Source organism: Chrysochloris asiatica, unplaced genomic scaffold (genome assembly GCF_000296735.1).
Source record: "Chrysochloris asiatica unplaced genomic scaffold, ChrAsi1.0 scaffold00002, whole genome shotgun sequence".
NCBI lineage: Eukaryota > Metazoa > Chordata > Mammalia > Afrosoricida > Chrysochloridae > Chrysochloris > Chrysochloris asiatica.
This window is the reverse complement of record NW_006408520.1, coordinates 21,497,552-21,520,723: the sequence shown is the minus strand read 5'-3', so window position 1 is coordinate 21,520,723 and position 23,172 is coordinate 21,497,552. Positions and strand designations below refer to the sequence as shown.

Sequence of the window (23,172 nt, the reverse complement as noted above, 5' to 3'; positions counted from 1 at the left end):
CATAAGGTCGCTATGAGTCGGTACCGACTCGATGGCACCTAACAACAACAACAAAGTGGCTAATTATCTTGAACAGTTCTTCATATGTTTGTTTGCTGCTAGAATGTCTTCCTTGGTAAAGTGACTATTCATGTCCTGTTCCCATTTTTTTAATGGATTATTTGTCTTTCTGTTTCTTGTAGATATGTTGATGTTTCCTATACACTTTAGAGATTAGTCCCTTGCTCTGATGGGTTGTTGCAAAAGATTTTGAGCTAGATTCATATATGGTGTGAGGTATAGATCTTGTTTTCATTCTTTTGCAAATCGATTTCTAGTTTTGCCAGCACCATTTGTTGAAGAGACTATCTCTTCCCCATTTAATGTATTTTGGCTCTTTGTCAAAGATCAGCTGACTGTATGTGAATGGATTTACTTCGGGGTTCTCAATTCTTTTCCATTGATCTAGGTATCTCATTGTACCAATACCAGGCTGTTCTGACTGCTGTGGCCCTGTAATAAGTTTTGAAGTCGGGAAGCGAGAGGTCTCCCACTTTATTCTTTTTCTTAAGCAGTACTTTCCTTACCCGAGGTCTCTTTTCCTTCCAAATAAAGTTCGTGATCATTTTTTCCATTTCTTCAAAGAATGTTGCTGGAATCTGGACTGGTATAGCATTATACCTGTAGATTGCTTTGGGAAGTATTGACATTTTCACAATGTTAAGTCTTCCTATCCAAGAGCATGGTACATTCTCCCATTTTTGTAAATCTCTTTTGATTTCTTATAGTTGTTTTTTGTAGTTGTCTTTATATGGGTCTTTTGTTTCTCTGGTTAGATTTATTCCTAAATATGTCTTCATCCTTTGGGTGGCTATTTTGAATGGTATTGTTTTCCTTATTTCCCCTTCAGAGATTTCTTTATTAGTATATAGGAATCCATCTGGTTTTTGTATATTAATGTTGTACCTGTCACTTTGCTGAATTTTTCAATGATTTCCAGTAGTTTTTTGTTGTTGTTTTTTTCTGCTGAGTCTTTGGGATTTTGTATGTCATATTGTCTGCAATTAGAGAGAGTTACATTTCTTCTTTGCCAATTTGGATACCTATAATCTTCCTTCCTTGCCTTATACCTCTGGCTAAAACTTCCAACACACTGTTGAATACGGGTCCCAATAACAGGTATCCTTGTCTGGTTCCTGTTAGCAGGGGGGATGCTGTCAGTTGCTCTACATGTTGAGTGATGTTGGCTGTTGGTTTTGTATATATGCTCTTAATTATGCTGAGGAATTTTCCTTCAGTTCCTGCTGTGTTGAGTGTTTTTACCAGGAATGAGTGCTGGATTTTGTCAAATGCCTTTTCTGCATCAATCAATATAATCATGTGGGTTTTATCCTTTTTGAAAAAAATGATGTGACTACCTCTCTTTTTCACTGTAGCTGTCCTGTTATTGTTAAGTGCTATCCAGTTGGCTCTGACTTATAGTGATCCTGTGTAAAGTTCCTGAGGAGTGGCTGGTGGAGTTGAATCACCAACCTTGTGGTTAGCAGTCCAGTGCTTATCCTACAGTATCACAACAGTTATTCTAGTGGGTATAAAGTAGTATTTCATTGTGGTTTTGATTTGCTTAGTAATTAATAATGTTGAACACCATCTCATGAGCTTACTGGTCAGTTGTGTATCTTCCTTGGAGAACTGAGTGTATATGATTCCTCTAGTTGTTGTTGTTGTAATTTAAACCTGACAGACTTTTTTGTTGTTGTTCTTGGTATTACTGTATGAAAGGAGCCCTGGCAGCGCTGTGGGGCTGCTAACTGCAAGGCTGAGAGTTGAAACCCACTAGCTGATCTACGGGAGAAAAATTAGGCTGTCTGCTCTCATAAAGATTTACAGTTTCGGAAACTCTATTAGGGTCGCTATGAGTTAGAATCAACTCAATAGCAGTGAGTTATTATTACATCAAGGGAGAAACCTAACTATCCACTATACTCCAGGTCATGCTATACACCCCGCAAATGGGAAACTATAAAGCTGCAACAACTTCACTGTGTGTGTATATGTGTGTGATTACTACTCAAAAAATCACTTGAAATTCAGCCTGCAACAAACACTTTTCATTCGACTCTCATTTTCTAGGTAACCAACAACCAGATAAAGGAGCTTGCAGAGGAAACGAAATCCTAGCTTTCCCTGCCTGACACACTCCCTCTTGCCTGCATGGAGAAGGACTAGAATGATTTGACAGAAATAGACAGGCGCCTTTATTTTATTAAACAGTCTTAAAGTATATGATTTTAGTCACTCTCGGGGTGGCTGAGAAGTTTTGAGTAACACATGGCCTTCCTAAGTAATTATGAAGGCTTCCTTTAATAATATAGGGCTATAGCAATGCTGATATATCTGCTTACATTCAAATAACATCCTGACAGATGAGTCTTTGTCGCTACTTGAACTTTTCCCATCATCCTACTTTCAAAAAGTCAAAAAACAAAACTGCTACAGCATTATGACTCTATCAAGAAAGAAAAGACAGTCTTAAGTCAGTAACATCAATCCTCAGTAACATATCAGGGAGAAAGCAGGACACTGGGCATCTTGGACTGAGTGAGAGTCAAGGGACCCATCCTCTATCCTCAGCTCTGCTGAGCTCTTAGGATAACCTTAGGGAAGACAGTAATGGGAATAGTTAAGCCTCAGTTTCTAAAGATTCCATGGACCTTTTGAAGTGTTTAAATTAAACACTTTATACAAAATAATTTAGTTATCTTACTCCAAACTTTTAAATCTCTGGATAGCACAAAAAGTTAACGTACTTGGTTGCTAGCCAAAAAGTTGGTGGGTAGGTGGTTTTGAGTCCATCCAGAAGTGTCTTGGAAAAAAGACCTGGTGATGCATCTATTTCCAAATAATCAGCTATTGAAAACCCTATGGGGCACAGTTCTGCTCTGACACAGGTCTACTCTAACACATATGGGGGGTCTCCATGAGTCTGAATTGACTCACAGAAACTAGCTTTCTTATTTTTAGCTGCATACTTTAACCACTGGCTATAATAAATGGACAAACAGCACACACCATTGGTTTCCTATGTAGACAGTGAAATTCATTTCCAGTTAGAGAGAGTAAGGTTATAGCTTGCTCGTCCTCACTTCAGTGCATTCTTTGGTAGAGTTGCTAAGTTTGTGATCAAACTTGTGTCACCCATTGTCTATTGATTCGAGAACCTGAATGAACAACAGATGTTGCACCATCTCTTTCAGACCATAAAGAAATGTGAAGATGGGAGAAAATAATTTTCCTAAAGAAAGGCTGTGGGGCAACAAAGTACAGTTCAACTGTCCTAGAATTTAAACACTTGACATCTCCTAATTCTACTCCCCATCCTAATTTTTGGTTCCTTCCTTGATTTGCAATATCTTTACATGGGATTAACTCCAAATACCGTTGGTGTTTAATTGTTTACTAAAATTGCCTCCTGTTTTCACCGTGAGCACATCTTAACAGGGATGATTCAGAAATAGTTCTTACAGATCTTAAACAAACTTAAAGCAAAGAAATATTAACCAGAAGTAAGATACTTCTTAAAGTCTCAACATGGCAGATTAAAGACGGAATCCAGAAAGTGATGTACAATTATGATATACATAGCCCATACTTTTCATCTAGACCTACAAATCAGGGAAATAGGAACTCCTTTTATCCTGGGGCCAGACAAGCTAGACATTTTATAGTTACAGTAAGTTTAACATCCTTCTCAAGTGCTCTTTACTTGACTAATAATAAATAAGAAAAACAAAACACACAAAAAAACCCATTGCCACCAAGTCGATTCTGACTCACAGTGATTCCATAAAGGGTTTTCCCAGACTGTAAATCTTTGCTGTTGTTGTTAAGTACTATGGAGTCGGTTCGACTCATAGTGACCCTGGTACAGGGGGTTTCTGAAGCGGTAAATCTTTACGGGAACAGAAAACCTCATCTTTCTCCCATGGAGCAGCTGGTAGTTTCAAACTGCTGACCTTGAGGTTAGCAGCCCAATTCGTAACTACCATGCATCTTTATAGGAGCAGAAAGTCTCATCTGTCTCTCAATGAATGGCTGTTGGGTTTTGAACTACTGACTTTTGGTTAGCAGTCCAGTGCTTATCCTATAGCAACACCAGCACTCCTATATAAAATAATGACGGGCAATATCTATGAACTTACTAGTGCCAGGCAGTGTATTAAAAACAACTCAAGGACATAGCAACTATTATTCCTTGTTAAACTCAAGGAAAATCAGACTTCCAGTGATTCATTCATTTATCCAATGGTCCTTGTGTGGCACTGTAGGATAAGCACTGGACTGCTAACCACAAGGTTTGTGGTTTAAATCCACCAGTCACTCCTTAGAAACCCTATACTGGGTCGCTGTGAGTTAGAATTGACCCAACAACACTTAACAACAACAATGGATAGAGTGGTTTCTTTGTTCCACAGAATTTTCTGCACTGAGTTCATTTTGTTTGTGAGTTTTCTATTCATTTTCATTTCTATTGTGTTAATGTTTACTAAATCTTTCTGATTTTCCTTTTTATTTTGATGTGCAGGTATAGTCATTTTCTTTGATGTTATCCTGTAATTTATCAATTTTTCCCAGTTTATCTTGAGATCTATTTGACTTCCTCATCATTTGGAAGGTCTGTATCTACACTATTCCCTCCTTTTGCTTTGGAGTTGACTTCATCATGCATTGATATCTCTGCTTCTCTATTTTCAGTCTTGTAGGTCTGTATTACTTCAAACACTTCTACCAAGTTCTGGGTGGTGCTGTCAGGTTGTTGTCTGCTCTCTGCTGTTGTTGTACACTTTTGAGTTTTATATGTTCTGTTTTTAAATTAATTCAAATATACAGCAAAGTTACAAGTATAGTACAAAAGTACTTTAAGTAGATTTATCACTTTGTCATATCTGCTTTTTTATTCTAGCAATATGTTCATATTTTTCATGAATGATTTGGCCCTTTACACCTAAATATTTAAGTGTACTAAGTGTGTTTCCTAAGAACATTCTCTTATGTAACAGTCACTCATTCATTCACTCACTGCCATTCATTCAGTTCTGACTCATAGTGACTCTGTAATAAGGTTTCTGAGACTGTAAATCTTTACAGGAGCAGAAAGCCTCATCCTTCTCCTGAGGAGCAACTGGTGGGTTTGAACTGTTGACCTTGCAGTTATCAATCCAGTGCTTTTCCTACAGAGTCACCATGTCAGGATTCCTATATATAACAGCACAATGATCAAATTCAAGAATGATAATATAATACTTTAACCTATAATCTAAATTCCAATCCCAGCTACTGTTTCTCATGATGTCCTTTACAGCAATTGCTGCCTCCATCCCTCCCCAGTAAGATCCCAGTCCGAATCAACGTGTCTTTCAGGTCTCCTTTTAGCTGGAATGGCTCCTCAGTCTTCTTTATATTTCGTGGCTGACATTTTTGAAGAGTCCAGGCTGTTTCTCAGTATGGTTTTGTCTGGTGTTTCCTCATGACTATATTCAGGTTATGTACATTTCTGGTCAGAATATTTCAGCAGTGACACTATATTCTTTTTCAGAGTATCTCATCTGGAGGTACACAGAGTCCATCTGCCCCAAAATGGTGATGTTAATTTTGATCACTTAGTTAAGGCATGGTTGGATATTTCCACTGTATATACTTACTATATTCCCTTAAGTAATTAATATGTAATTCATAGAAAAATACTTTGAGACCACATAAATAGACTTTCTCACACCCCTTCCACTCTGCTAGACTTACCATCCATTGGTGACTCTTGCCTGAGCAACTGTTACCAAGATGGGAGAAATGGTGAGTCTCTAACTCCATCATTTTTTTTGTATTTCTTAGTTGGTATTCTACTATAAAGAGGAGCCCTGGTAGCATAGTGAGTTACATGTTGAACTACTAATTTCAAGATCAGAAGTTCAAGTCTACCAGTTACTCCGAGAGAGAAAGATGAGGCAGAAACCCTATAGAAGGTCAGTACTATAAAAAGTAGTTCTCCATCCTCACCCTTTCATCCACTTTTCTATTTATCATCCATATTGACTATGGGCTCTTATTTTATTCAATGGATACATTTGGGTTTTTAATAATAGCCTTCACATATAAATGCCAAGAAATCTACAGGTGTGTATTAAGACTCATTAATTGTGCAAAGTGATGGTTTTTTTATGTTTTATTGTAAATTATATGATAGTTTACATGGGAACAAAGTGTATTTAGTATGCAAAGGGAAGACTATTAGCTGGACTCTACTATTTGGGAAGTTTGTAGGCAAGAGACCTTTGAGAGCGTGAGGTTCAGCAGTTACAGACATGCACATGTGGCTCTAGCAGTAGACAATGTGAGTTACCACTACAAAGTTGCAGTACTGATCATGACCAGACATGATATCATACTCTAAAAATTCCATCCAAACAACCCATCTATTTCTCCACAACTCACAAACTTGAATCTTCTGGCAAACTCAAAAGGACATGATTTACAAATAGTAGGTAATATTTGGATCTTTCCATAAGAGTTCGGTTCCAGCTTTTTAATAAAAGACAAATGATTTCATTTTGGACTCGTCACTTTCTCAATAAACAGGCCCTCATATCAGAAGGGAGGCCTGTGCTATATACAAATGGAACAGGGTTGTGCGTATTTATGTTGTGGTCAGAGACCACACATCTAGTGGCTATCTGTAATATTTATATTGCTTCTGATGCCACAGGGGAGTCTCAGGCCACACAGAGTATGACCAAGTGTCCTGCTCCAATGTGCAAACTAGAACTGAGTATTCACAGAAGAGTGTAGAGGCTTTGTTTTCTGTGAATGTGTATCTGTGTACCTATGTAAATAGACTTTTTCAAACTCTTTCCATCCAAATATCTCTATGAGCAAACTTCAAATTCAACACTTTTTAGACTCTGGTATTGGTATTATACAACGTTCTAGAGTAGTGGAATCCTCCGTTTGATTTGGATTTAAGCACTTACCAAGAAAACTCTGGAGACTCCAGCGGCAAGCCTCTCTGTCTTCAAATGCCAGACCAGGGGCTGGGGGGAGTTGAGCAGGAACACGACAGGCTTGTAGTGAATGTGGACTGAAGAAATAGGATTCAGGTGCAGAGTGACCTAGGAAACACCACAAAGACATGAGCTAACTCAGCTAAATGTGCTGAGGACACAGCCTACAGAATACTTTTTCATGGTTTATCTTTAAGAGAAGCAATCTAAAAGTTCAGATTCTATGAGTAAGCTGATTCAGTTTGAATGATATAAAACTGCCAACAGTTGACCGTTTTGTTTTTGTTTTTTACTACCAAAAAAATAAAAATAAAAATTAGTATTTCATATGGTTCAATCTTCTCAAATCACAACTAAAACAAACTCAGTAATAATTGAACAGAAATAAATGGAATGCATATTTTTCAAAATTGGAAAAGGCAGAATGGGTTAGCACGCTTGGTGGCTAATCGAAAGGCTGGAGGCTGGAATCCACTCCAAGACACCTTGCAGGAAAGACCTTGCAACCTACTTTCCTTCCAAAACCATTCTTTGAAAGCCCTGGAGCACAGTTCTACTTTGAGAAGCCTGAGGTCACCATTAGTCAAAATCAACTCAATGGCAACTGTTTTATTCTCTCTTCAGTCATCTACTTATCCTTCAAGTCATATGACTAAGCTAAATTTAGAGAACTGCACCCCTAAAACTGATCTTCCCTCTGGAGATCTAGAGCAATGACTTCCTTCTATTCCAGGTAAGCTCTGACTTCTATAAATTTAAATAGGTTCTGCCAAAGAAGACTGCCTAAAAGTAAGGAAAAGAGACTGTCAGCAGGAGCTGCCAGCATTTTCATCATCCCAACTATTAGGTTGAAGGAGTTTTCCAAAAAACTGAAGCACAAAGAACACACAGAATAAAAACAGACTGTATAGAGTCCCAGTTTACAAATAAAAACAGGGGAGGGGGGTCATAAGCCTGGACAGCAAGTGGTGATGGTGGGCCAAGGACATCTATAGGTCACCATCACCACCATTAGCATCACTAAAAGCACCTGTGAGGAGAGCTGGGGGTTAAAAAAGAACTCAGCACTGTCCTCCAGGATCATATGATCCAAGATTGGTCAGCATGAACACAAAAAAGCAAAAGAGCATATATAAGAAATACTGAGCAGATTTTTTCATGTAAGTATGTCTCACTGTGTATCTCAGTACAAAAAGTTAAGAAAAGGCACCAAAATCATATAATTAGATTATATGAATTCGCCAAAGATTTGTATGAGTTGACACAGAAAGGTAAGGACAAACCACACTTTAGTGGGAAAAACACAGACTGAGAGATACACTAGGGCTAATAGTGCATCTCAGCCACAGTCCTGGGGAAAAGTATATGGCTGAGGTCTATGCTGGGAGTCTACACAATCAACAGGAATATGGCATGAAAGCTGGACTACTTTACATCTTCTCAATGGCTGCTGGTCCACAATGATCTCAATGTATTACTATTTTTCTGGTACTTCTATGATACCAAAGTAAATTATGGTGATGTACTCTCACTCCTGGTGTGGTGCTGTAGGATTAGCACTGGACTGTGAACCAAAAGATCGGCAGTTCAAACCCACCAGCTACTCCTCGGAAACCATGTACAGGGTTGCTATGATTCGATGGCACTTAACAACAATAACAATTCCTCTCAGGTCATTGATAAATAAGACAATACGCCTTATTTATCTTGCAAGACCCAAGCCTTAACATATGTTAGCATTCAGTATGTGTTAAATTAATTCCATATTTGTTAATGCTGCAAAAGAATTTTATTTTATCAATGTTGTTGTTGCTAAGTGCTGTTGAGTAAGTTCTGACCCATAGCCACCCTGCATAGGATTTCCAAGGAGCAGCTGGTGCGCTTGAACTGCCAATCAAACAGCTTTGCAGTGTAGCGCATTAACCCACAGCACCACACCAGGACTCCATTTTATCATTAAGTTGTACTATATTAGATAATGGCGTCCTGGTGTGGCAATGGAGGATAAGCACTGGACTGCTACACGTGAGGTCCGTGATTCATACCCATCAGCCCTCCTTGGTAATCCTATACTCATGGGTAACTATGAGTTGGAACCAACTCAGTGGCACACAACAGTAACATATTAGATAATATGATTTTTTTCACTACAACTGTCTTAATTTCCAAAATTGATTGTAAGTCACTCAACAGGCAAAGATCTGCTTACTTATACTTCTGTTTAACATATATGTTGGTGGTGGAGGAGGCTTCAAAAATGTGGAAATTTTTGAATTTTTTTTTTTTTTTTTAAAGGCATGGGAGCATCTTCTGACCACCTCTGACTTTCCTAGGGGAAAGGAGAATGCAACTGAAGCTCAGGCCAAAGCCGATTCCTATGAAACAGAGAGGTCACACATGCCTCCAGCCGCTTTCCTCCTTTGTGAATTCTGACACCAACCATCCCTCCAATGACACTCTCAATTTCTCTGCGGGGTTTAATAAGTCATTGCAATGGATGACCCAAAGAACTCACAAACCAAACTTACAATTATGGGGTTCATTAGTGAAGTTAACTTGTTACAATCCAGGATCAGAACCACTTAAAACACAGTTCCTCCAGTCAGGACAGCATCTTCTCAGCCATGCCCACAAGCCTCTCAACCACAGGGTCCCTTGGCCTCCATCCTGCTCAGGCAGTGTTACAGTGCTGCCAATAAATGCCCAAAAGGCATACTTTTCTGCCCTATACCTCAGCCTAAAGGAACTCAGCTCTAGCTTCATGGGTCAGCAAAACTAGCTCCCCAATTAAGTGCATCCAACTTCCCAAGGCAAGCCTCCTATCCTGAATAACCAGCTTTATTTGCTCTGAGGGCCAGGAAGCCCACAGCTATGTCTTGTGCTTTGGCTCTTGGTTCTACTGCCGTTCCTCCGCCACTCTTCTGCCACTTCTCTGGTGTCACAAATTTCTGTCCCTGGATCAAGGAGGTCCAATATGCAGGGATCTCAGACTCCAAAGGACATGCTCCACTCTTGGCTCCTCTGTCTCAATGATAGCAAGAGTCCCTCTTCCTGATACTGAGATGACTAGTTTTAAACACAATTTAAACACAGCAAAACTGACTAGTCCTCATTTTAGAATTCTACATTTTAACAATCATAATTAACCATGTTAACAATCACAACTGGATCATATATTTCTATTAGCATCTTCCCCTACCTTCTTTTACCCAGACCAATGAGGAAATACACTCAGTCTGCACAGCCCCACCCAGTCATTTGGTTGGAGTTACACAGACAGTGTGGCGAGACGAGTCATATCAAGCAATTCACTGCACCACAAATATCAAATAATGTAGGTAATAAAAAATTTTGATCTATCACAGAAAGTTTATAAATGTATACATACCTAAGGAATCAAAAAGGCTAAACATATCCAAAGTACAAAATAATTTAGCTTCTAATTCACAAAAATATAAAAAACATGAATAATACTCAAACTGTGATGAACTATTTCTGAAACACTGTTGTTGCGGTCAAGTGCTGTCAAATCAGTTCTGACTCATTGTGACCATGAATAGGGTTTCCAAGGAGTGGCTGGTGGGTTTGAACTACCAACTTTGTGGTTAGCTGATCCTACAGCACCACACCAGGACTCCATAGATGACATAATTTCTATATTTGGCATAATCAAAGTACTAAATGAACACTGATATCAAAAACAGCTACAGCCAAGTCATATATAACCCTATTTTACTGCACTCTGGAGATGCTGTCCACTTTGTGAAATGGACATAGTGGTTATCACTGAAAACAAGAGCACCGACAATGATTCAAACTGCAGAATTCACTTAACAGAGAAGTGTACACACTATAGAAAGTGAATGGTATGCACAGTCAAAAGAACAATGTAATATGATGTTAGTTCTACCATATTTGAAAACTTCAGAGCAACAGTCCGTCATTAATAGCAAGTGTCAGTAAAAGATACCCAGAGTTAGTCATTCCAAAACTGCCTGTCATGCATTGACTTGTGTTCCACCCACCCCATCCCCATTATGTGTTGGAATCCTAACCTCTAGCCTATGGATGCAATCTTGTTTGGGCTTGAGTTTTCTTTGTTATGTTAATTATATAATACCCAAGAAGGGTGGGTTCTAAATCTAATTGATTCTGAGTTATAAAGAAAGCAGATTAGACACAGAGCACACATACACACAAGGGAAGACAGATGGCATGTGAGGACTGTCTACAAGCCAATGTACCGAAAACCACCTGAGACTACCTTGTTGTTGTTGTTGTTAAGTACTGTGGAGTCGGTTCCGACTCATAGTGACCCTGTACAGGGTTTCTGAGGCTGTAAATCTTTATGGGAGCAGAACGCCCCATCTTTATCCTACGGAACCACAGGTTTCAAACTGCTGACCTTGAGGTTGGCAGCCCAACTCGTAACCACTACACCACCAGAGCTCCTTTGAGACTACCTACCAGGAAGTAATTCATATGGCTGAGGCCCTGATTTGGACTTTTAGCCTTCAAAACTGCGAGAAAATAAACTTCTGGTATTTAAAGTAACCTGCTTGTAGTATTTCAGTTACAACAGCAACAGGTAACTACGACATTTTCTATTAACCATGAGGGTGAGTCCAAAATTATCTGCATTCCGGTTATGTTAAAACGCCCATCCACGTCCATGGCTGATGACAACACTGAGCGTGCATAGGAAACGCCTGAGAGTGGATTATGTGGCAAGTCATTGCAAATCAGCCAAGGCTCTGCCTGTGAAATAATCCGTAACAGACTTGGGTTTCGAAAAGTTTGTGCAAGATAGGTACCAAAACAACTCAAGGAAGAACGTAAGCTGAAACGTTTGAACATCTGTAAACAAAATGTGGGTAATACTCGAAGGAAGGTATAAGTTTCTTTAAAAAATCATTACTGGTGATGAGAGTAAACAGCAGAGTATGGAATGGAAACATCCTCAATCACTGACCAAGAAAAAGTCCAAAAGTCAACCATCAGATGGAAAATTGATGCTTACAGTTTTCTGAGATTCTCAAGGGCCAGTACTGGAACACTAGTAGGAAAGAGGTTCAGCAATCAACAGTGCTCTTCACAGTGAGATGCTCATGAAAAGCTGAAGCCTAAACTTCTAATTAAATGCAGGAGACTGCTATCTAAGGGTGTTGTGATCTTGCATGACAATGCACATCCTCATAACTCTGCCCACACTGTTGACACTTTGCAAAAACTTAGTTTTGCGGTATTAAAACATCCCCTCTATAGTCCTGATATTACTCCATTGGACTTTCACCTGTTTGGACCCCTGAAATCAGCCCTTCCAGTATGAAGATTCCTTTCTGATGAAGAAGTGAAGACAGCAGTGCATCCATGACTCAGCCGAAAACACTTTTAAATAACGGAATATGAAAGCTTGCTGACAGAAGGACAAAGTATATTGAAAAGCAAGGAGAATATGTTGAAAATGATATATTTGTCTTTTCTAAAAGTTGATTAAAATAAATTCTACAGCCAGAGTGTGGCTAGTTTGTGATTCACCCTTGAATTATTCTGCTGGTTTTGTTTGCAGTCCCCATGAATACAACTGTTCTTTGAGCTTACAGAAACTCAAAAGTTTGGGTCAAAGTATGTACTAAAAAATACTACATTAATATATACTCAAATAAATAACAACTAAAAGAATTTTGGAAATAAAATGAAAAACATGTATGAGAGCCAGCCATTGGTGCTCACATCCAGAATTTTCCAGATGGTCAAAAGTGTCAAGGCCTGGCTCACACAATCAAGAAAAGGCTTAGACTAGGAACCACAGCTCTGAGCTTTCCTGGAAACAGCTCCTTCGTCAATATGTGGCAGTGTCTAGCCAAGATGAAGCTCCAACTTTGGCACAAGGGACCTGGAAAAAGTCCCAAGAACTATTTGGCCAAAAAGAACTCACACTATGATTGGGAAATCAGAAGAAAAGAACTCAATACATTTTTTTTTTTTTTTTAACGTTCCTTTGGCAGGGACAAAGAGTCCCCCAAGCACCTGCTTACCTAATCCTTCAGTAACCTATCCAGTTGAATAAATCTTGCTGAAGGGAAGATAGAAGACAACCAAAAACCACTGACAAAAGAATGAAGGTATTAAAGCCCCCGGAAATGTGGAGAGAACATACCTGGAATATCTCTTAAAGGATTACTGGTTAAATTGCTTAATTTCTCAGAGGCTGAGGAAAACAGTGAGGGAGAGAAGAAAAAGATACTGCTCTCTAGGACCAACTATAGCTTAGTTCACAATACACTAAGTACACATAGAACAGCCAGCTGAAATTTTTCCATGGTTAACTTGTCCAATGATTATGGTCTAAAGGTCAGCTGAGGCAAACTATAGCAAAGAAATAGAATTGTAGACTCTATGGAGAAATGGCATAATAGTGTCCAATATCCAGCTTAGAAATCAAAACAATGGTTGAGAGACTTAACCCTCAATTCTACGTCAAATTTACACATAAAAAATGAGGATCATAGGGTAATCTATCTGCTTCATAGTTAATAACTATGTTGTTACTGTTAGCTATTGCTCCCAATTCATAGAAACTATATGCACAATGGGAAATATGGGGAGAAAGATGAGGCTGTCTGGTCCTGTAGAGATTTAGGATTCAGAAATCCTAAACAGGGTCACTGTGAGTTGAACCGACTCAGAGTCACATTGTGACATTTGCACACCAGAACAGAACAATGCCCCTTCCTTGAACCATTATGCTTTACAGGGTTTTCAATGGCTGATTTTCAGAAGCAGATCATCAGGCCTTCTGAGTCCATGTTAGTCTGGAACTCTACTGAAACCTGTTCAGCATCATAGCCATACAAAGCCTCCACCAAAAGATAAACGGGGCTGCACATGAGGGGCACTGGCCCGGAATCAGTCTCCTACTTGAAAGGCAAGAAGCCTAGCACTGAATGAATGTCCCCACCAGAGAGGCTCCTAGCCCATAAAGAAATGCAAAGTCAATCTTTTCTGAGTGCTTTTCTAGGAAATCTAACCCAATTCTGACCAAGGCATTTTGGGTAAAAGGTAAACTCGGGCAAACTCTTAAGGAGCATAGAGCTTCTGAGTGGGAAAACAATCTTCCAGTCTCCCATTAGGAAACATGGCTTGTCCACATTATCACTAAACAGTAACAAGGGCGATTTTCTCTAAATCTGGTTCTAGTGAAGGGTGTCTCAGTTCTTCAAGGACTTATGTTTGATAAGTAAAAACATTATATTAGCTCAAACTCAGTAAATAACTATGAAACTGATTTATGTACTTTCTTACAGGAAAGGGGGAGGGGCAGATCTCTGTTATTGGAAGATGCCAAGTGAAACCTGTTTTGAATTTCAGTGTAGTGGTTATGAATCAGGCTGCTAATCTCAAGGTCAGCAGTTCGAAACTACCAGCTGTTCTGCGGGAGAAAGATAAGGCTTTCTGGTCCCGTAAAGATTTGCAGCCTCAGAAACCCTGTGCAGGGTCGCTATGAGCCGGAACCGACTCGCACGGTACTTAACAATAGCGTAGATACAAGACATCTCCACAAGGAGATTTCAAAAGCTATTTAATTAGCTAGACTCCTTACTCCTAGGTTTGTTACACAAAAAGCACAATGAGTGAAACAAGTGACGTGGGAGGCTAACAGTTGTTCCATGTTGCTAACGTGTCAGTGAGGTTTCACTTCAACATTTCTGATTCTTCTAACAGCCCCAATGAGCCCAAGAAACAATGAAGTCATCCAAAACACTACCAGAAAGATCCCTACTATCTTAAAAACAAACCAAATAATGTTCTGAAGTGGATGATTCAATCATCAGTTTATACTAAGATAAATAAAGAACTCAAAACCGCATGTCTAGAACTAGACCCATACAAATCACACCCTCTTCTGTATGCAGCCTCTTCAAAGGTAAGGAGACATTCACTTGGCAACAGTATTGAAAACATCCTGAACTTGGGTTTCTCAGCACCTGTACTACATACAGATTGACAATGGGACAGGAACTGATTTCAAAACACTAGGGTCCCACAGCTGAACCCCTTTCTCACTGATATTTGAGCAACATGACTTTTAGGAGGTTAAATCTGACCACAGATGGATCTTAAATTTGTAACCAATTACTGGGGGGGTTGTTGTTGTTAAGTGCTGTTGAGTCGGTTCCGCCTCATAGCGATGCTGTTACGGTTTTCAAGGAGCAGCTGGTGAGTTTGAAATACCGACTCCATACTCCAAACCAACCTTGCAGTTCAGTGCTTATCCTACAGCGTTACACCAGGACTTCATTATTGGGAGAAGGACTAGTATTTAGCTAAACTAAAGCGTATTATGGCAGTCAGTCTGAGGAACTCCTACAGCAGGCATTTTATTTACCATGATCAGAGTTTGAAAAATGGTACAAAATGCTTTCCTGTAAGTATTTTTGGAGAGGTGAATTTAGGGCTTTTAAGACTGTTGCTATTATTTTATATTTTTCTGCGTTTCTAGATGACCATCCATCAGTCAATGCTGAATTCAAAGGCTCTCTACCCCCTAATGGGCTCAACTACACCTAAGTAAGTCAATTGACCATTCTCCTTGATGCAGAGCAGGATTACGATCAAGGATTTCCACAGCTATGGCAATTCATACGCATCTCTGAGTGCTGCAAATGGTTAAGCTCTCTGCTACTGACCAAAAGGCTGACAGTTCAAATCTACCTAGAGGTGCCTTGAAAGAAGACTAGTCTGAAAAGTCACACTGAAAATCCTATGGAGTACAGTTCTACTCTGAAACACATGGGGTCAGAAATGGCTGGATGGCAGCTGAATGTCCACTCATATCAAGCTCATTCCCAAAGATTTTGTCCTGGAATCACTTAATGTGCTGAGACACAGTCAATGTGGAAACTAATCACATGACTTCTCCCCATCCCCCTCACCCCCCACCCTCATCTCCCACAAGAACATAACTCAGGATTCCCTGGGATCCTCTGACAATAATCTAATATGAACATAAAACAGAAAAAGAACTAAAATCAAAGCCTGAAATTTGATACAGAAATAATTTTGGCTCTCTCTGTCCCATATTTTGAATGCCCTGGAAAAATACTTGGAACTAAATTTGGGTTGGGGTTTGAGGGGCAAAAGCTCATATACACAGAAGAGTTTTTCTGAAAGTACAGGTCATGATCCTCTAAAGGGGCCCTGGGAGAGCTGCAAGGGGATTTCAGAGACCCTACCCCTTCCCTCCCAGAGTAGATCTTAATTCAGTCACTATGGGGAAGAGAAGCAGAAAAGAAACACTGGGTGTGTTTGGTATGTTTGCATGGATTTAGAGAAGAACACTGCTAGAACCACGCATAGGCCTGAGAGTGAGTCTAGGAACGGGCAGCCCTTTACCATTGGTCTTCGGTGTCCAGCACTATGCCATCTGAATGCAGAAGTGTGCCCTTCACTAGCACACCGTGTCCTTTCCTGACTCTGCTCTGGAGCACCCTCCCACCATGTTCCTGGAAGGAGAAGTGTATTAAGATAGAATCCCCTTGCAATTTCTCCTGATCCTGAAGGTCTGAGCTGCAACTGATCTATTTAGATGTTTGTCTCTCCCAGCAGACTATGAAAGCCTCAGGGAATTCTTCAAGGCAGCAACTGAGTTACAATCATTTCTGCATCATCAGGCCTAGTGCATTCAACAAGAGAATTCTGAAACAATGAGTAACAGGAAGAATCAATAAAAGTAATTAATGTGTTTCTGGTCAAAAAAGGGTGTACCTTTAGTAAAGGGACCACTAACACCGTCAAGGAAAACTAATTCCAACTCCTGCTAACAAAACAAATTGTAGGGGCTACCTAGAAAGCATGTTGGAGATGATTCTGAGGCCACACCCAGGCATTGTGGGAATAATGCCCCAATTATCATAGTTTGCTCTATGTGTAGGACAAGGTAGAGCAGCATGAATGCCATGTATGGGGCCATGCTGTTGTTGTTGTTAAATGTGATGGAATTGGTTCTGACTCATAGCAACACTGCATAGGATTTCCAGGGAGCAGCTATTTGAACTGCTGACCTTGCAGTTACTAGTCCACTGCTGACCTACAACCCCACAGATGAGGACTGCTTGGGGCCATGCTATTGTAGTTTAGTGCTGTCCAATCAGTTTCAACTCATAGCCACCCTATATAGGGTGTCCGAGGAGTGGCTGGTAGATTTGAACCACGGACACTGCAGTTCAAACCAGCCTGGCTATCCAACGGAGTCCTGGTGTGGCGCTGTGGGTTAATCCGCCAGACTGCAACACCGTTTGAACTGCAAGTTTGGCGGTTCAAGCTCACCAGCTGCTCCTCGGAAACCCTGTACAGGGTCGCTATGGGTCGGAACTGACTTGACGGCTCTTAACAACACCACCACCACCAGGACCATGCCAGGCCCCCCAAAATACAATGGAAAAATGTTTCATTATCTTTAACAGTAACTCAAATACATGAAATTAAAAATAATCACAAAAATGCAAAACCTTGCAGGACGTTTTTCTTCCCAAGGATAACTAACAAAGACAAAAAGAATTTGACTAAGTGTCTCATGATCTTCTAGAGCCGCCGAATTGTAAATGTTTTTCACTCAGACTACATCAGCCTAATGAGCTGTAACCACCACATGTCTGTCAGTCTGTCATACTGTGGTGGCCTGTGTGTTGCTTTAATTCTGAAAGCTCCGCCACCGGTATTTTAAATACAAGCATGGACACCCATGGTGGACAAGTTTCAGTTGAACTTCCAGACTAAGACAGACTAGGAGAAAGGGGAAATGGATGACTTCCAAATAGTCACTAAAACCTGGTGAATAGCTGTGAAACACTGTAGACACTAGAGTATTGAATATTAAACAGTAATGAAGAGCCTCAGAATATTGTCAGATATAGTGCCAGAAAGTGAGCCCCTCTGGTTGGAAGGTATTCAAGATACGACTGGGGAAGAGTTGCCTCCTCAAAGTAGAGTTGACCATGGCGATACAAATGATGAAAGCCCTCAGGACCTTCATTTGTTGATAGGGCACAACTCAAAATGAGGAGAAGCAGCTATAAGCATCCATTAATAATTGGTACATGGCATGTACAAAGTATGAATCTTTGGAAGTTGTCAAAAATGAAATGGAATGCATCAACATCAATACTCTAAGCATTAGTGAGCTGAAATAGACCAGTATAGACCATTGTGAACCTGACAATCGTATAGCTGACTATGCCAGGAATGACAAATTCAAGAGGATTGGTGTTGCATTCATCACCAAAAAGAACATTTCAAAATCTATCTTGAAGTACAATGTTGTCTGTGATAGAGTAATATCGATACAAGGAATACCAATTAATACAACTTTTATTCAAATTTACACACCAACCACTAAAGGCAGTGATGATGAAATGTTATCAATATCGCATGCAAGTAAAATTTTGCTAAAGGTAATTCAAAAACAGTTGCAGCAGTACATTGACGGGTCTGCCAGAGGTTCAGACCAGATTCAGAAGGGGACGTGAAACGAGGGCTATCATTGCTGACATCAGATGGATCTTGACTGAAAGCAGCGAATAACAGAAAGATATTTACTTGTGCTTTATTGATTACACAAAGGCTTGTGATTGTGTGGATCATGACAAACTATGGACAACATTGTGAGGTATGAGTATTCCAAACACTTAATTTTGCTCCTAAGGAACCTGTACATAGACCAAGAGGCAGTCATTTGAACAGAACAAGGGAACACTGAATGGTTTAAAATCAGGAATAATTGTGCACCAGGGTTTATTCTTTCACCACACTTATTCAGTCTGTACATGAGCAAACAATCTGATAAACTGGATTATGTGAAGAAAAATGTGGCATCAGGATTGGAGGAAGACGCATTAACAACCTGCGATCTGCAGATGATACAACGTTGCTTGCCAAAAGTGAAAAGGACTTAAAATACTTAACTGATGAAGAAGATCAAAGACATGTAAAAAATATAAAAATACTCATCAATGGACCAATAAATAACATCGAGATAAACTGAGAAAAGATTGAAGTTGTCAAAAGTCAAAAACTTCATTTTGCTTTGATCAACCACCAACACTCATGGAAGCAGTAGTCAAGAAATCACACAACGCAACTGCAAGGGGCAAATCTGCCGGAGAAGACAAGACCTTTTTAAAGTGTTCACAAGCAAAGATGTCATTTTGAAGCCTAAGGGGCATCTGACCCAAGCCAGGTGCACCTTATTTTCAATAGTATAATATGCACATGTGGCATTCTGGGATAATGTGCTGTACTACAAGGTCAGTTTGAACCACAACGTCAGCAGTTCAAATTCATCAGCTGCTCCTCAGAAAACTTACACAGGGTCACTATGAGTGGGAACTGACTCAACGACACTTAACAACAACAATATGCATGAGGAAGTTGGACCATGAATAAGGAAGACCATCGAAGAATTGATGCAGTTGAGTTACGAGAATATTAAAAGTACCATGGACTGCCAGAAGAACAAGCAAGTCTGTTTTGAAAGAAGTACAGTCAGAATGCTCACTGGAAGCCAGGATGGCCACACTTCATCTCATACTTTGGACATATTAGAAGAGACCAATCCCTGGAGAAGGATATCATGCTTGGTAAAGTGCAATAGTCAGCAGAAAAAGAAAAATACCCCAATGAGATGGATTTGCACAGTTGCGGTAGCAGTGGGTTCAAGTGTAGCAATGATTGTGTGATTGGAGCAGGACCGGGCTTTTCATTCTATTGTGTATAGGGTTACTATGAGACGACACCAACTCAATGGCACTTAACAACAACAAATGAGCAATAAAGCAAATGTGGTTTACAGTATTCACCATTACACTTTAATACCTTTGCTGCTTTTCCTCCACAGAATTATTTCCATTGAGCCCTGCAATGAGCTTTCAGGGAGAAACGTATGAACTCGGAAAGCACAGGGAAACTTGCCAAAACAAGTTTCTTGATGTATTATTGAAAGTAGTTCAGTGCATTTGTCCTAACTGGAAAGGACAAAACTGCAAAAGTAGGGTTGTTTGCTGTTGTTAGGTGCCATCGAGTCGGTACTGACCCATAGTGACCTTATGCACAGTAGAATGAAACACTGCCCGATCCTGGGCCAACCTCACTACTGTTGCCACACTTGAGTCCATTGATGCTGCCACTTGGCTAATCCATCTCATTGGGGGTCTTCCTCTTTTTCTCTGACCCTCCACCTTACCAAACATGATATCCTTCTCCAGCGACTGCTCCCTCCTGACAATATGTTCAAAGTTTGGCCATCTTGGCCTCTAAGGAGCATTCTGGCTGCACTTCTTCCAACACAGATCTATTGGTTCTTTTGGCAGCCCATGGCACTTTCAATATTTTCCTCCAACACCATAACTCAAATGCATCAATTCTATGGTCTTCCTTATTCACTGTTCAGCTTTCACATGCATATGAGGTTATTGAAAACACCATGTCTTGGGTCAGGTGCACCCTAGTCCTCAAGCTGACATCTTTGCTCTTCAACACTTTAAGAAGGTCTTGTGTAGCAGATTTGCCTAGTGCAATACATCGTTTGATCTCTTGACTGCTGCTTCCATGAATGTTGATAGTTGATTCAAGAAGAATGAAGTTCTTGACAACTTCAATCTTTTCTCCATTGATAAGAATGTTGTTTATTGGTCCAAAAGTAGGATAGTTGGTAAAAAATTTGCTCTACAGTAAGTCCTTGAGTTATGACTTCTGGACAACTTGTACTTGCCCTTTGTTGTCATTGTTAGGTGATGTCAAGTTGGTTCTGACTCATAGCAACCTGATGCACAGCAAAACAAAACCACTGCCTTGTTCTGTGTCATCCTCACAATCGTAGTTATACTTGAGCCCATTATGCCATTGTGCCACTGTCTCATTGGTAGTCTTCCTCTTAACTGGTGTGGTGCTGTAGGATAAGCACTGGACTGCAAGATTGATTTGAACTGCAAGGTCAGCAGTCAAACTTACTAACAACTCCTTGGAAACCCTATACAGGGTTGCTATGAGTCAGACCCGACTGGATGGAACTTCACAAGCACTTTACTAAGCATGATGTCCTTCTCCAGGGAGTGGTGTTATGTAAATTGGCTCTCACTTTGAAATAATTGAACCAACCTGTCTGACAGCAAATTCATCACAATCACCTTCACTTGTTGAACATGCAGCTTTGAAAGCATTCACATCTCTCTTGTACTAAAGAAAGCTAAATAAGAACCTGTTCCAATTACCTACAAATTCAATTTAAAGACACATTTAGGAATTGATCTCATTCGTAATATAAATACACTGTAAAATCTATAGTTCTAGCTCTACTGTGACTCTGTGAAAGCTCTGGTGGTACAGTGGTTAAATCCTCACCTTCCAAGCAGGAGATCCAAGCTCAATTCCCAGCCAGTGCCTCTCACATACAGCCACACCCATCTGTCAATAGAGGCTTACATGTTTACTATGATGCCAACAGGTTTCAAAGGAGTTTCTACACTAAAACTGATGAGGAAAAAGGCCTGGTGATTTATTTCTGATAATCAACCAATGAGATCCCTGTGAATCACAACAGATTGACCTGCACACTGATCATGGGGTGCAATGCAGTAGAACCAAGCAGTGTTTTGTCCCATGAGGCATGTGACTGCCATGTATTCGGGGCCAAGTCAACAGCCGTTAAAAACCATATAGTTCCTCTCTATTCTTAAAAATTCTCTAAGTATTTATTACCAACCTGAAGAAAAAGGGAGAATAGAGGAAGTGAAAACACAAAAGTAAAAAAGAAGAACTAATGCCCTAAATTATGTTGTTGTGGTGGTTAGGTGCCATTGAGTCGGCACCGACTCATAGTGACCCTATGCACAGCAGAACAAAACACTGCCCCATCCTGGGCCAACCTCACTATTGTTGGCACGCTTGAGTCCATCTATGCTGCCATCTCGTTGAGGGTTTTCCTCTTTTTCTCTGACCCTCCATTTTACCAAACATGTTATCTTTCTCCAGCGACTGCTCCCTCCTGATAGTATGTCCGACGTACAAGAGATGAAGTTTGAGTATGGCCATCCTGGCCTCCAAGGAGCACTCTGGCTGTACTTCTTCCAACACGGCTCTATTGGTTCTTTTGGCAGCCCATGGCACTTTCAATATTCTCCTCCAACACCATAACTTAAATGCATCAATTCTTGTACTGTCTTCCTTATTTACTGTACAGCTTTCGCATTCACATGAGGTTACTGAAAATACCACGGCTTGGGTCTGGCTCACCTTAGTCCTCAAGCTGACATCTTAGCTCTTCAACACTTTTGTGCAGCAGATTTGCCTAATGCAATATGTCGCTTGATTTCTTGACTGCTGCTTCTGTGAGCATTGATAGTTGATCCAAGAAGAATGAAGTCCTTGACAACTTCAATCTTCTTTCCATTGGTAAGAATGTTGTTTACTGGTCCAGAGGTGAGGATTTTTGTTTTCTTTACATTGAGATGCAATCCATACCAAAGGCTGTGCTCTTTGATCTTCATCAGTAAATGTTCTAAGGCCTCTTCACTTTCAGCAAGCAAGGTTGTTAATGAGTCTTCCTCCAATCCTGATGCCACGTTTTTCTTCATAGAACCCAGGTTCTCGGATTATTTGCTCAGCATAAAGGTTAAACAAGTATGATGAATGAATACAACTCCGCCGAACACCTTTCTTAATTTTAAACCATTCAGTGTTCCCATGTTCTGTTCGAACAAGTCCATGTACAGATTCCTCATGAGCACAGTTAAGTGTTTCGGAATACTCATACTTCGCAATGCTGTCCATAGCTTGTCATGATCCACACAATCAAAAGCCTTGCGTAGTCAATAAAGCACAGGTAAACATCTTTCTGATATTCTCTGCTTTCAGCCAAGATCTATTGGACATCAGCAATGATATCCCCTCATTCCACGGCCTCTTCTGAATCTGGCTTGAACCTCTGGAAGTTCTCTGTCAATGGATGCTTGCACCCGTTTCTGTATTACCATTAGTAAAACTTTACTCGCATGGGATATCAAAGATATTGTCCAATGATTTCCATATTCCATTGGGTCACTTCTCTTTGGAATGGGCACAAATGTCGATCTCTTCCAATCAG

The 23,172-nt window shown here is 40.1% G+C and overlaps 1 protein-coding gene across 1 annotated transcript in view; it reads right to left on the bottom strand.

Moving 5' to 3' along the window:
* The window catches only part of TGFBR3 (transforming growth factor, beta receptor III), a 176,323-nt gene that overhangs the window by 105,236 nt on the left and 47,915 nt on the right, over positions 1-23,172 (bottom strand). The window contains exon 3 of the mRNA XM_006831059.1: positions 7,005-7,142. Within this exon, the coding sequence (XP_006831122.1) occupies positions 7,005-7,142 (138 nt within the window). The remainder of the gene's footprint in view (positions 1-7,004; positions 7,143-23,172) is intronic.